This window comes from Rhinopithecus roxellana, chromosome 8 (assembly GCF_007565055.1).
Source record: "Rhinopithecus roxellana isolate Shanxi Qingling chromosome 8, ASM756505v1, whole genome shotgun sequence".
Lineage (NCBI taxonomy): Eukaryota > Metazoa > Chordata > Mammalia > Primates > Cercopithecidae > Rhinopithecus > Rhinopithecus roxellana.
Genome location: NC_044556.1, coordinates 5024878 through 5040469, shown reverse-complemented (window position 1 = coordinate 5040469; position 15592 = coordinate 5024878). Strand labels below are relative to the sequence as shown.

The 15592-nt window shown below is 53.2% G+C and overlaps 1 protein-coding gene across 1 annotated transcript in view; it reads right to left on the bottom strand.

The window, feature by feature from the left end:
* The window catches only part of ELAVL3 (ELAV like RNA binding protein 3), a 28010-nt gene extending 14586 nt beyond the window's left edge, over positions 1-13424 (bottom strand). The window contains exon 1 of the mRNA XM_030936120.1: positions 13312-13424. Coding sequence (XP_030791980.1) covers positions 13312-13320 — 9 coding nt within the window. The 5' untranslated portion in view covers positions 13321-13424. The remainder of the gene's footprint in view (positions 1-13311) is intronic.
* Positions 13425-15592: the final 2168 nt, after the last annotated feature.

Below are 15592 nucleotides of genomic sequence, written 5' to 3'. Positions count from 1 at the left end.
CGCTTTCAGAAAAGGAAGTCTAACACTTTTAGTAGCTTTCTTTGTTGTTGTTATTGTTGCTTGGTGGTTGGCTGCTCTGTCACCCAGGCTGGAGTGCAGTGGTGCGATCTTGGCGTGCTGCAACCTCCGTCTCTTGGGTTCAAGCAATTCTCCTGCCTCAGCCTCCTGAGTAGCTGGGATTACAGGCGCATGCCACGATGCACAGCTAATTTTTGTATTTGTAGTAGAAATGGGGTTTTGGCATGTTGGCCAGGCTGGTTTCGAACTCCTGACCTCAGGTGATCCACCCACCTCCGCCTCCCAAAGTGCTGGGATTATAGGTGTGAACCACCACATCTGGCCCCATTTTTAGTAGCTTATTTTTAGAAAAAGGGTCTTGCTCTGTCACTCAGGCTGGAGTGCAGTGGTGCCATCAAGGCTCTCTGCATCCTTGACCTTCCAGGCTCAAGCAATCCTCCCACCTCAGCCTCCTGAGTAGCTGGAACTATAGGTGCATGCCACCATGTCCAGTTAATCTTAAAATTATTTGTAGAGATGGGGTCTGACTATGTGGCCCAGGCCAGTCTCAAACTCTTGGGCTCCAGTAATCCTCCCACCTTGGCCTCCCAAAGTGCTGGGACTGCAGGTGTGAGCTACTATGCCTGGCCCTTTTAGTAGCATTGAAGCCTCATAAGCCCTTCCCTAAACATATTTATTTCCCTCCTCCCACCAAAGGTAATTCCTATCCCAAATGTGCTAATTATGTCTTTTACTTCATGCATAAGATTCTTACTAGTCATTTACCTGCCTCCATCTCCCCTTGCCACCCCCAGTTTTCCCACTGAGCTATTTTGTTCTTTTGCTTTTATTGTATAACATAAAACACCTTCAAATAATGACCATTTTATTTTCTCATCTTCAGTCTATACCTGTTATCTATTTTTCTTGTCATTTTAGGGGCTACAGTGTGATAGTGGCTTCTTCATTCCTGATTTTTTTTTTTTTTTTTTTAAGACAGAGTTTCCCTGTGTCACCCAGACTGGAGTGTAATGGCACCATCTTGGCTCACTGCAACCTCCGCCTCCCAGATTCAAGCGATTCTCCTGCCTCAGCCTTCCAAGTAGCTGGGACTACAGGTGCCCACCACTACGCCCGGCTAATTTTTTTTGTATTTTTAGTAGAGATAGGGTTTCACTATGTTGGCCAGGCTGGCCATGCTGGTCTTGAACTCCTGACCTTGTGATCTGCCCGCCTCAGCCTCCCAAAGTGCTGGGATTACAGGCGTGAGCCACCGCGCCCGGCCTTTTATTCCTGATGTTAAGGGAAGTGCTTTAAACATTTTGCAGCTAAACATGATCTTTGCTATGGGTTTTTTTCCAGATGGCCTTTACCGGGTTAAGAACATTTTGTTTTATTCCTAGATCCTAAGACTTTTTTAAAAAAGGATGTTGAATTTTGCTGACATTTTTTTACATCAGTTGAAATCAGTTTTTAGCTTTAATTAATTAATTAATTTTTGAGATAAGGTCTTGCTCTGTCGTCCAGGTTAAAGTGCAGTAGGGCAATCTTGGTTCACTGCAACCTCTGCCTTGCAGGCTCAAGCGATCCTCCCACCTCAGCCTCCCCAGTACCTGGGGCTACAGGTATGTGCCTCCAAGCCTGGCTAATTTTTTTTTCTTTTTTTCTTTTTTTTTTTTTTGAGACGGAGTCTCGCTCTGTCGCCCAGGCTGGAGTGCAGTGGCCGGATCTCAGCTCACTGCAAGCTCTGCCTCCCGGGTTTACGCCATTCTCCTGCCTCAGCCTCCCGAGTAGCTGGGACTACAGGCACCCACCACCTCGCCCGGCTAGTTTTTTGTATTTTTTAGTAGAGATGAGGTTTCACCGGGTTAGCCAGGATGGTCTCGATCTCCTGACCTCGTGATCCGCCCGTCTCGGCCTCCCAAAGTGCTGGGATTACAGGCCTGAGTCACCGCGCCCGGCCCCCAATTTTTTTTTCTTTGTACTTTCAGTAGAGATGGGGTTTTGGCATATTGCCCAGGCTGGTCTCGAACTCCTGGGCTCAAGCAATCCTCCTGTTTTGGCTTCCCAAAGTGTTGGGATTACAGGTGTGAGCCACCGCACACAGCCCATTTTTTAGCTTTAATACATTAATGTCATGAATTATGTTAATTGATGGAGTTTCGCTCTTGTTGCCCAGGCTGGAGTGCAATGGTGCAATCTCGGCTCACCACAACCTCTGCCTCCCAGGTCCAAGCGATTTTCCAGCCTCAGCCTCCCAAGTAGCTGGGATTACAGGCATGGGCCATCACGCCCGGCTAATTTTGTATTTTTAGTAGAGGTGGGGTTTCTCCATGTTGGTCAGGCTGGTCTGGAATTCCTGACCTCAGGTGATCCACCCGCCTCGAACTCCCAAAGTGCTGGGATTATAGGCGTGAGCCACCGCGCCTGGCCATTAATTGATTTTCTAATATTAAACCAATCTTCATGGGATAAACCAAACTTGGTCATGGATATTGTAGTTTTGTTTATATACATTGCTTGATTTAATTTGCTGAATTTTTTGGTGGTTTAGAACTTTTTACATATATGTTCAGGAGGATATGCTATTTATTTAATTCACACAAAGACTCTAAAATGGTAGGAGCTGGTTGGGTACAGTGGCTCATGTCTGTAATTCCAGCATTTTGGGAGGCCAAGGTGGGCGGACTGCTTGAGCTCAGGAGCTGGAGACCAGCCTGGGAAACATGGCAAAACCCTGTCTCTACTAAAAATTTAAAAACTAGCTGAATGTGGTGGTGTGTGCCTGTAGTCCAAGATACTTGGGAGGCTGAGGTGGAAGGATCACCTGAGGTCGGGAGGTCAAGGATGCAGTAAACCGTGATCACATCACTGCACTCCTGCCTGGGCGACAGAGTGAGACCCTGTCTCAAAAATAAATAAATAATGGCCGGGCGCGGTGGCTCAAGCCTGTAATCCCAGCACTTTGGGAGGCCGAGACGGGCGGATCACGGGGTCAGGAGATCGAGACCATCCTGGCTAACACAGTGAAACCCCGTCTCTACTAAAAATACAAAAACTAGCCGGGCGAGGTGGCGGGCGCCTGTAGTCCCAGCTACTCGGGAGGCTGAGGCGGGAGAATGGCGCAAACCCGGGAGGCGGAGCTTGCAGTGAGCTGAGATCCGGCCACTGCACTCCAGTCCGGGCGACAGAGCGAGACTCCGCCTCAAAAAAAAAAAAAATAAATAAATAAAAAATAAATAAATAAATAAATAAATAAATAAATAATGTTGGGTGTGGTGGCTCAAGCCTGTAATCCCAGCAGTTTGGGAGGGTGAGGTGGGAGGATCACTGGAGGTCAGGAGTTCAATACCAGCCTGGCCAACATGGTGAAATCCTATCTCTACTAAAAATACAACAATTAGCCAGGTGTGGTGGCACACACCTGTAATCCCAGCTACTCGGGAGGCTGAGGTATAAGAATTGCTTGAACCCAGGAAGCGGAGCCTGCAGTGAGCCAAGATCATGCCATTGTACTCCAGGCTGGGTGACAGAGCGAGACTCCATCTAAAAATAATAGTAATAAATAAATAAATAAGGCCAGGCGCAGTGGTTTACACCCATAATCTCAGCACTTTCGGAGGCCGAGGCAGGCAGATCATCTGGGGTTGGGAGTTCGAGACCAGCCTGACCAACATGGAGAAATCCCGTCTCTACTAAAAACACACACACAAAAAAATTAGCCAGGCATGGTAGCGCATGCCCGTAATCCCAGCTACTCAGGAGGCTGAGGAGAATCGCTTGAAACCTGGGAGGCAGAGGTTGCAGTGAGCTGAGATCCCGCCATTGTACTCCAGCCTGGGCAACAAGAGCGAAACTCCATTTCAAAAAATAAAATAAAATAAAATAAAATAAAATAAAATAAAATAAAATAAAGTAATTAATTAAATTAAATATTAAATGGTATAGGCTAATTTTGCTATGATGGATGGAGAATCTGAGGCTCAAAGATGTTAAGGAACGTGCTGAAGTCATATAGGTTATCTGCTGTGGCACTGGCAATGAAATGCAGACCCTCCGAATGTGAAGACCACTCTACAATTTTCTTTTCTTTTTTTAGAGACAGGGTCTTGCTCTGTTACCCAGGCTGGAGTGCAGTGGCATGATCGTAGTTCACTGCAGCCTTACACTCCTGGGTTCAAGCATTCTTCCTGCCTCAGTATCCCAAGTAGCTAGGACTACAGGTGGGCGCCACCATGACTGGCTAAGTTTTAAAAATTTTTTTGGGCCGGAGGCAGTGACTCATGCCTGTAATCCCAGCACTTTGGGAGGCCGAGGCAGGCGGATCATGAGGTCAGGAGTTCGAGACCAGCCTGACCCACATTGTGAAACCCCCGTCTCTACTAAAAATACAAAAATTAGCCGGGTGTGGTGGCGCGTGCCTGTAATCCCAGCTACTCAGGAGGCTGAGGCAGGAGAAGTGCTTGAACCCAGGAGGCGGAGCTTGCAGTGAGCCGAGATCGCGCCATTGCACTCCAGCCTGGGCGACAGAGCGAGACTCTGTCTAAAAAAAAAAGAAATTTTTTTTTTTTTTGGTAGAGATGGGGTGTCACTATGTTGCCCAGGCTGGTCTCAAACTCACGGCCTCAAGCAATCCTCATGCCTCAGGCTCCCAAAGTGTTGGGATTACCAGCATGAGCCACTGAACCTGGCCCAGTTTTCTTACTGTAACAGTCAGCCAGGCAGGTACCGGCTCTGACAACTCACTATGTGTCTTTGGATATGCCTGCTAGGGCCTCTGTTTCACTTTGCTGAAAATTCGAAACAACTGACAAGGGTTATATGAAGGGCTGTGTAGAGGAGAATTTTAAAACCACTTCAGAGTTCAGCAGGAAACGGTGTTGGGATTTGACTGACCTTATCTGTCAGGGACATAAGAAAGTCAAGTAGCCAGCATTTCCTTACATCTTCTCCAGTGGCACAGTTGGCACATAGATTTGCCCTCACTTGAAAACTCGAACTGGGCCAGGCGTGGTGGGTCCCAGCTATAATCCCAGCACTTTGGGAGGCTGAGGCGGGTGGATCATCTGAGGTCAGGAGTTGGAGACCAGCCTGGCCAACATAGCGAAACTGTCTCTACTAAAAATACAAAATTAGCCCGGTATGGTAGTGGATGCCTGTCATCCCAGCTACTCAGGAAGCTGAGGCAGGAGAATTGCTTGAACGCAGGAGGCGGAGGTTGCAGTGAGCCAAGATCGCACACTGCACTCCATCCTGGGCAAGAGCAAGACTCCGTCTCAAAAACAAACAAACATACTGATTGGTAGTGTCTTCCTGGAGGAATGAATTAAGAATTCAGAAACCACATTCAGGCCAGGCGTGCTGGCTCATGCCTGTAATCCCAGTACTTTGGGAGGCCGAGGTGGGAGGATTGTTTGAGTTCAGGAGTTCAAGCCCAGCCTGGGCAACATAGTGAGATCTTGTCTCTAAAAGAAATTTAAAAATGAGCTAGTCATGGTGGCTTGCACCTGTGGTCCCAGGTACTCAGGATGGTGAGACAGGAGGATCACTTGAGCCCAGGAGGTAGAGGTTGCAGTAAGCCATGATGGCACCACTGTACTCCAGCCTGGGCAACACAGTGAGACCCTGTCTAACACATACAAAAAGAAGGAGAAGGAGAAGAAGCTGGGCACGGTGGCTCATGCTTGTAATCTCAGCACTTTGGGAGACCAAGGAGGGTGGGTAGCCAGAGGTCAGGAGTTTGAGACCATCCTGGCCAAACATGGTGAAACCTTGTCTCTACTAAAAATACAAAAATTAGCCAGGCGGGGTGGTGGGCGGTTGTAATCCCAGCTATTTGGGAGGCTGAGGCAGGAGAATCGCTTGAACCCGGGAGGTGGAGATTGCAGTGAGCTGAGATCGCACCACTGCACTCCAGTCTGGGTGACAGTGTCTCAAAAAGAAAGGAAAAGGAAAAGGAAAAGGAAAGAAAAAGGAAAAGGAAAAGGAAAGGAAAGGAAAGGAAAGGAAAGGAAAGGAAATAAAGGGAAAGGAAAAAAAAGGAAAGGAAAGGGAAAAGGAAAGAAAAAGAAAATAAATCACATACAGTTTCAGTAGGAAAGATCACTGTGATTGATTAGCAATGTCTGCTGTGGCCACAGAACTAGAAACAGCTAGCAGGTACACATTGTCTCAGCTATCCCAGACTCAAGCTCCAGTATCTTAATTGTTCCCAAATATTGGCTACTACTGTGTGGCAGGCACTGTGCAAAGCACTCTACATGCAAGTTTTCTGTTCTTATTCATAACAATCCTAAAAAGAGAAGTTTTCCTCCCCCATTTCACCCCCACTTAATACATGAGGAAACTGAGATATTTTAAAAATTGCCAAAGATCATGCAGCATATAAATGGTGGTGGAACGGATTTGCATATGAGTTTTTCTGATCCAGAGTGTGCATTTCCAACTTCCACTGCCAACCAAGAACGGTGCCAGCTCTAACATTTCCCAGCTGTGCGTCCTCAGATAGACTACTTAGTGCTTCTGAGCCTCTGCTCCATTTTGCTCCAAATTACAGTCACACTGGCCTGGGGTACGAGCTAAAGTCATATGCTGGAAAGCATCTGGAATTGGTTAGTTATGTCTGTCACAGGCATGATCATGGGAATTAAAAGCAGGCTTGTCACATCCATCATCCCTGCCTCATAATACATTTACATTATTTATTATTATTATTATTATTAGAGACGGGGTCTCGCTCTATCACCCAGGCTGGGATGCAGTGGTATGATCATGGCTCATTTCAGCCTAAGCCTCCAGGACTGAAGTGATCCTTACATCTCAGCCTCCTGAGAAGCTGGGACTACAGGCATGTGCCACCGTGCCTGGCTAATTTTTTTAAATTTTTTTGTAGAGATGGAGTCTTGCTATGTTACTCATGCTGATCTCAAACTCCTGGCCTCAAGTGATCCTCCCACCTTAGTTTCCCAAAGTACTAAGAATTCAGTTGTAGCCAGGCACGGTGGCTCACACCTGCAATCCCAGCACTTTGGGAGGCTGAGGCAGGCAGATCATGAGGTCAGGAGTTCGAGATCAGCCTTGCTAACATGGTGAAACCCTGTCTCTACTAAAAATACAAAAAAATCAGCTGGGCAGGTGGCGGGTGCCTGTAATCCCAGCTTTGAGGGAGGCTGAGGCAGGAGAATTGCTTGGGAGGCAGAGGTTGCAGTGAGCCAGGACCATGCCGTTGCACTCCAGCATTGCACTCCAGCCTGGGCAACAGAGTGAGACTCTGTCTCAAAAAAAAAAAAAAAAAAAGAATTCAGTTGTGAGTCACCATGCCTGGCCTATTATACTTTTATTTAAAGATGGGGTCTTGCTATGTTGCCCAGTCTGGAGTGCAGTGGTTAGTCACAGGTGCAATCATAGTGCACTGCAGCCTCCAACTCCTGGACTCCAGCAATCCTCTCATCTCAGCATCTCAAGTAGCTATGACTACAGGCATGTACCATTGCACGGGGCAATACTGTTATTTTAATGAGCATTCCACGACACTGAGGATCTACTGAGTGCCAGGCACTGTGTGAAATACTTCGAGGCATATTTTCAGTTACTCTCCCAACAATCTTTTTTTTTTTTTTTTTTTTTTTTTGAGATGGAGTCTCACTCTGTCGCCGGGGCTGGAGTGCAGTGGCCGGATCTCAGCTCACTGCAAGCTCCGCCTCCCGGGTTCACGCCATTCTCCTGCCTCAGCCTCCGGAGTAGCTGGGACTACAGGCGCCCGCCACCTCGCCCGGCTAGTTTTTTTGTATTTTTTAGTAGAGACGGGGTTTCACAGTGTGAGCCAGGATGGTCTCGATCTCCTGACCTCGTGATCCGCCCGTCTTGGCCTCCCAAAGTGCTGGGATTACAGGCTTGAGCCACCGCGCCCGGCCTCTCCCAACAATCTTAAAAGACTGAGAACACGTTCTCAATTTTACAGGTGACAAAAGTGAAGTCAGAGACATTAGGTGGTATGAATAGGGAACTTCATTTCAGACTTCAGTCCTGGATATGTTTGCAGAGTGGTTTTTCATCATTATGGCCAATGCCTTGTCTGGCTATGTTGCCCAGGCTGACCCTGAACTCTCAGGCTCAAGTGATTCTCCCACCTCAGCCTCCCCAGTAGCTAGGACTACAAGTGCAATTCATCACGCCCAGCTAATTTTTTATTTTTTGTAGAGATGGGATCTTGCTATGTTGCCCAGGCTGTTCTCAAACTGCTGGTCTCAAGGGATCCTCCTGCCTCGGCCTTCCAAAGTGTTGGGAGTACAGGCGTGAGTCACTGCACCTGGTCACCATTTCCTTTTTTTTTTTTTTTTTTTTGAGACAGAGTCTTGCTCTGTCACCCAGGCTGGAGTGTAGTGGCACAATCTTGGCTCACTGTAACCTCCACCTCCCAGGTTCAAGCGATTCTCCTGCCTCAGCCTCTGAAGTAGCTGGGACCACAGGTGCACGCCACCATGCACAGCTAATTTTTTGTATTTTTAGTAGAGACAGGGTTTCTCCATGTTAGCCAGGCTGATCTCCAACTCCTGACCTCAGGTGACCCGCCTGTCTTGGCCTCCCAAAGTACTGGTATTAAAGGCATGAGCCACCACACCTGGCCCATTTACTCTTATAAAACAGATGGCACAGAAGGTCAGCTCCCCGGCATCTCCAATTGGCTGAGTTGCTCCTGGGAGGGCTGCCTGGAGGACTACTCTGAAGACACATCCGACCTCAAAAGGAACATGCATTGGGTTGATTAGCAATGCCTGCACGGCACCTGTGGTGATGCACTAACGTGCACTGCACAGCTCTGCATTCCCATCTCCTAACGTTAATACTTAACTGATCGCGTAACCATGTATTGAGGTGCCTGTTGTGTGCCAGGAAAAATTCGTCATGTGAAACTTCCAGGTGGTTCTCCTGCTGTTGAACATGATGAGATTCCTTTCTCCATTTAATACACGAGGAAAGAGTCTCCACAAAGGGATAGGGTGACTGGGGAGGCTGAGACAGGGAGATCACTTGAGCCTAGGAGTTTGAGGGCAGCCTGGGCAACACAGTAAGATCTTGTTTCTACCAAAAAATTTCTGAAAAAATTAGCTGAGTGTGGTGGTGCGTGCCTGTAGTCCCAGCTACTTGGGAGGTTGAGGTGAGAGGATCAACTTGAGCCCAGAAGTTTGAGGATGCAGGGAGCGTGATCATGCCGCTACACTCCAGCCTGGGCGAGAGGATGAGACCCTGACTCTTAAGGAAAAAATTAAAAAATTAAAAAAAAAAAAGGAAGGAATAGGAACAGGGTTGCACAGGCGGCAAATGGTGAAACAAGAATTCAGGCCAGGCACAGTGGCTCACGCCTGTAATCCCAACATTTTGGGAGGCCTAGGTGGGAGGATCAAGTGAGGTCAGGAGTTCGAGACCAGCCTGGCTGACAGGTTGAAATCTCATCTCTACTAACAATGCAAAAATTAGCCAGGTGTGGTGGGTGCCTGTAATCTCAGCTACTCAGGAGGCTGAGGCAGGAGAATCACTTGAACCTGGGAGGTGGAGGTTGCAATGAGCTGAGATTTCATCCCTGTGATCTAGCCCGGGCGACAGAGGGAGACTCTGCTTCAAAAATTAAAAAAAAAAAAAAAAAAAAAAAAAAAAGAATTCAGTTCCAGGGTTTGGACTTTAGAGCCCACTCTCCTAACAAAAAGACCAGTAATATAATAACAAAATAATAACTGCAAAGCGAAGCTGGGTATCTGCTCTCTGCCATGGCCCTGGGCATCATGACATTTAAACCCACTCCATCGGTTGAGTCTATTAATTCAATTCAACAAATATTTACTGAGGGCTACACATGCCAGACTCCACCCTCCTCATGTTGTCCTCTGACAGTTAGGTCACCTCTCTATGCCTCTCTGTTCCTCCTTAAGGAAGGTATGGCACAGAGGTCTCACATGTATGGAGATGGATTCTGAATTTGCATCCTGGTTCATTAAGGGTTTTGTGGGGTTTTTCTTTTCCTTTTTTACTTTTGAGACAGGGTCTTGCTCTGTTGCCCAGTCTAGAGTGTAGCGGTGCGATCATGGCTCACCGAAGCCTTAACTTCCTTCTGCCTCAACCTCCCAAGTAGCTAGAACTATAGGCTTGCACCACTCAGCCGGCTAATTTTTCTCTTTTTCTGTAGAGATGGGGTTTTGCCATGTTGCCCAGGCTGTGATCCTCCTCCCTTAGCCTCCCAAAGTGCTGAGATTACAGGTGTGAGCCACCATGCCTGGCCCTGGAGATAGATTCTGAATTCACATTTAAGCTCATTGAGGTAAGAGTTCTATGTTGAGTTGATGATATTTGCTATAAGAGCACAATAAGCAGTTGTCAGTACACAAACAACTGCATCTGGACGTGTTAGATCCCTTTTTTTTTTTTTTTTTTTTTGAGATGGAGTCTTGCTCTGTTGCCCAGCCAGGAGTGCAATGGCATGATCTTGGTTCAGCGCAACCTTGGCCTCCCAGGTTCAAGCAATTCTCCTGCCTCAGTCAGGTAGCTGGGACCACAGGTGTGCACCATCACATCTAACTAACTTTTTGTATTTGTAGTAGAGATGGGTTTTCGCCATATTGGCCAGGCTGGTCTCAAACTCCTGACCTCGTGTGATCCACCCATCTTGGGCTCCCAAAGTGCTGGGATTACAGGCATGAGCCACCGCGCTAGATCCCTATTTTTGAACTCCACTGAGCATGTGCCAAGTTTTCACTGACCTCCCACAACCACAGTGAACGGTAAGAAGGGTCTGCTCCATTTCTCAGATGGGGACACTGAGGGTTAGTCACAGGGACCTATGACTTGTCCAGGGTGACAGGAAGAGGTGGAGGGGATGGTGTCAACATCTGACTCCTGATCCAATGACCCCAGAGCCGAAAGAGTTACCGGTTGACCCCCTCCCATGGTGTTCCCAACTTGAAGGGAGTGAAGAGGTGACTGGGTGGGTCAGACCTGGGTTCTTGAGGCCCAGCCTGCTAATCTGGCCACCACCCCTTCTCCCTCCCATCTGTGCCAGAGCTTAGCAGGACCAGTGTCGCGTTTCCTCTGCAGCTGAGCCGGCTGAGCTGATAATGGGGATCAGATTGATGCAGGCCACACCCGCCCTGCCCCAGCCTGCATTAAGTGCACAGCCTGGGATGGTGGCTACATGGGCATCAAAGGGACTTCGGCGACTGGCCCCAGACAGAGATGAGGGGGGTGGCAAAGTCAGGGAGGAGGAGGGCAGATCAAAGATGGAGGGTTAGGGAAGCTTCCCATTCTCTCCAGTGCTTCTTGTAAGTCTCCCAGCCTTTTGGTTTCTCGCTCCCTCTTTCTTCCTCTGTTTCCCTCTCTTCTCCACTGTCCTGCCCTCTCTCTGAACCGTTCTGTGTCCCTGACCTCATCACTCTCTCTTCCTCTTTTCCACCATTGCACATACATCTGATGTACGGGGGGTTTTTGCAGTGAACACACCTGAGGCCACTTGTTTCTTAAAACTTCCTGTGTCTGATCCCCATGGCCTCCAGCTGCGCTCCCTGGCCCCAGTCACAGTGACAGATGCCTGGATACCGGCGACAATAGGGCATTGAGTGGCTATGCATGGTGAGGCTGGGCTACCACGTGGTGCTGACTGAGCCTCCTACTTCTGGGCCCTTCTTCAGTGCAGGGTCCTTAATTTATCACCTCTCTTCCTCCCATCCTGTCCCCATGATACATCTCTGCCCAAGCGCTCGCTCACTGGAGAACCTAGGTCCTCAAGGCCCTTGTGTGACCTCTGACCACACCCTCTTTCCCTTTGTGCATTAGTTCCCTTTTCAAATGAGAGAACGGATCAGAGGACGCCTAGGAGGTGCTGGACTGTTGCGGGAGTTCTGAGGTCCTCATGAGGCCACACTCCAGTTCCCAGACCTGGGTGAGCAGCACGAGGCCCAGAGAGGGAAAGGAACTGGCCTGAGGTCACACAGCAGGTGAGCCAGGCCTCGGGGACCTCATTTCTCAGACCCAGGTGGGCGGGTCCCAGGGTCCAGGAGGGGAGAGGCCCAGGCATGGAGGGAGCGCCAATCATGTCCCCACCTCCACTGCTAGCCACGTCTCGAAAAGGGGCCCGAAAGAGACACAGTGCACAGAGACACACACGCAGAGACGGAGAGATAGGAAGAGTGGAAAAGGGAGGCCCGGGCGCCGGGACCAGACAAAGGACGCGCGGCGGCGCGGGGAGCGGAGTCGCGCGGCAGGGGCGGGGGTGGAGCCGGGGTGGGGCTATAACTGTCCAGCCCCGCCCCCGGGATACGCCCGGGCTGCCGAGTGGGAATCCGAGGGCTCGGGCGAGGCCGGGCCCCCGGGGCCATGGGGGCGGGGCCTAGATGGGCGTGCCAGGGCGTGGCCAGGCAGGGCGTGGCCGGGCGGGAGGGGCCGCGCGCTCGGGAGCTGACCAGCTCCGTGGCTGCTGAAAGCACCGAGCGCGGGGCTAGCGGTGCGGGCCGGCAGGCGGGCGGGCCGCGCTCAAGGTCACCTCGCGGCCCAGAGCCTTGACGAGGTGGGGAGCCTGGATCTGGCCTAGGGAGACTGTCTCGGCCTCCTACCCCATCTCCCGGGGGGCGGGGACCCGGGAGCCTAGAGGTGCCCCCCCAATCCGTGGGCCCTCCTCTCCCCTCCCCCTCCCCGCAGCCCGAGGCGCCCGCGCGAGGCTGCGGCCCGCGAAGAAGCGCTGAGAAACAAAGGGACGCTGCAGCGGCGGCGGCGGGCCCGCGGGGCCTCCGGGCGCGCCCCCTCCTCTCCCCTCCCCGCTTGCCGCAAGGTCGACGGGCTCGAGGACGAGACGCCCGCCTCCCGGGTGCGGCCGAGGCCCGGGGCGCGCGATCCGACGCCACCCGCTTTCCCAGGGCTCTTGGGGATGCCTTGTCGCTTTGGCTTGGCCCAGCACCAGTGATCGGGCCCTGCGTTTGCCTGGGCGGCCTGCGGGGTCTGGGCCTGGATGGAGGAAGCATCCTTAGCCGCCGCGGCCCCTCCCCCATCAGGCCTGCGGGAGAGGGGGCAATCCCGCCTCCAGGGCGGCGTCGGACGCCCCCCGAATCACAGCCAGGCTCCCTAAGGCCCCTCAGGCCAAGCTCTAAGCGCCCTCAGCACTCTGGGCGCGGCCCTGCCCACTCTCAGGCCCCGACGCTCGGTCCTACCCCCCCAACCCGGGCCTAGCTAGGCCTGGTCCTACCCCCCCCTCCGCCGCACCCGCCCAATCTCCGCGGAGCCTGGGCCCAACTCCTCCTCGTCCCGATTCCCTTTCGGCGACAGGGGAATACCTACAGTGACCATTCTTGTGTGCCCGGCGGGCGCGGTCCGTGTTGAGGGGGGCTCCGGGGGTCGTGCACTCCTAGAGGGGCGCCTGATGCTCACGCCGGGGTCCCGCCCGGGCGGCCTCTGGTGCGGCCGCTGCAGATGTGGTGATGAAGGCGGCGGCTCCCTCGAGGGCCAGGGACGGGCCCGAACCCGGGGATGCGCGCGCGGATGGCCGGGCCCCGGGGTGGCCTGCGGGCGGCAGGGGATGGAAGGAGGGAGCGGGCGCGGGGTTGAGGACGCCCCCTGCGCGGCCCCGCGGGGCCCGGGGAGGTTGCGCTTCCCGACAGAGATCGCGGCGCTCTGCTTTTCGCCGCCGCCCCTCGGTCGGCCCTGTCCGGTCCCGTGTGTTCAAGTCCTCTCCCCTCGCCCACCCTCCCTCCCTCCCTCCGGCCCGCGCTGCGCGCTCCGCGCTCTGGACCGCGCCGCCGCCGCCCCCAGCCCTTTATAGCAGCAGCTGCCAGCGCCGGCGTCGCTCATTGGCCGCGGCGACCGAGCTCCGCCTCCTCGCGGCTCCCGACGGCGCGGCAGGTGGAAGTGAGCGCGCGCTGGTAGGGACTCTGAATCCCCCAAAAAGCGCATCCTAGGTGATTGGGTTGCCAGATTCGGGCCCTCCTTCCCTCGAAGCCCTTGTTTCCTACCTTGGCACCCCTTCTTGGGCTGGCTTTCGGGCCAGGAGACGGGCTCCCTTCCTTCGTCCAGCTCCTAGAGCTGGAGGAGCCAAGACAGCAAAGAGGTATTAGTGGCCCGAATATGCGACCTTCCAGAGGTGCTGTCAACCGGGGGGACTGGAAAGGGACCAGGAACCAATATTTTAGTAGGCAGAGGTCTGGGTCCCCAGATTTGGAGGCACGAGGTGTAGACCACCTCAAGACCACGGGGGAAGGTGGCTACTGTGGCCCTAGTCTTCTGCAGAAGGAGACTGGGACGCTGTTGATTTTAGTGATCTGGGTCCTTCTAGGGTTCAAAAGGTAAGAACTAGCACTCCCCAGTGCAAGGGAACTCCGCACTGCTCCGAAGGGGGTGAAAAGGTTTGGGGCTCAGTGTTCTGGACAATCATCGCTGGAGCCATGCAGCTCCGGGAAACCACGGATCCTTCTCGGACCCCACAAAACTGGGGTGAGTGGATCTGCCACATAAATGTCCTGGCTTTCTGGGCTCCTGATTGGTCCTCCTGACAGTGGAGTCATGCTCGCTCTCAGCTAGGGGGAACCTGGCCTCTCTCTAAGGCGTTGGGGCTGGCGCAACCTCCTTTGGTGCGCGGGTGCAGGTGCATGTTTACGTCGGGGCACGGGAACTAGCACACACTGGGGCGGGGTCGCCGGGGCGTGAGGCTTCAGCACCACAGACAGCAATCCGACAGTTCGGTCGAGGGCGCTGCCAGCAAGATAGCCCGGACCCCCTAACTGAAGAGCGGCAGTCCCCACCCTATCGTCGTTCCTGCACGCCCTTTAGGCTCCAGACTGTCAGAGAGCGCCACCAGCGAGGAGAGCCTAATTTGCCCAATCAGGGGCGGCCCCTGAGATAACCAATTACTGGAAGATGCCCTAGAGATTAAGCCAATGGGAGCGCGCGCACCAGAGGATGCTGCCACGCCTGGGGAGGGCAGGCCAATCACTGTGACCCGCGCAATAGGGGCGGTGGCGGTGCGGGTCCCCGGGTGGCCCCTCATGGGCTCGCCGGGGCGACCTGACTGCGGACACTAGGGGCCCCAAGCGATGGTCTGTTCTCCACCCCATGTTCCTCCCGGTTTCTGTCATCGGAAGCTGTGCTGGAAGGGAGGCTGCTCCTGGGCGCGCGGACCCAACTGCAGTTCCCATGGAAACCTGCCGGCTCCGGCTGTGCGGGGAGAGTGGAGGGGACCTGCCTCAGCTGGGAGGGAGCTCGCGGGGGCGGCCTCAGCAGCCGGACTCGCTCATCCTCGCCGATTCTTCTGTCCCCGGCTGGGGTAGCCCCCCGGTCCGCAGCAGAAACTGAGGCGTAGCTGGGGCCCCGCCCCATCCCGAGCTGGTGAGGAGCCGGCGGGGCCAATCTGCGCGTGGCGCCACAGGGCTCCCCCGGGCACGTGCCTGAGCTCGCGGCTGCGGTCCCCAGGGTCACGTGGCTGCGGCCACCGGCGCCTACGCGCCTCGCACGCCACCTAGCGGCCACGCCTCGAACCCCGCCCCTCTCTCTAGCTGCCTGCAGGAGGCGGCGGCCTCAGCATCCTCCTCCGGGAAATGGGGCCAGGGCAGCCGCCGCCAACTCCCCT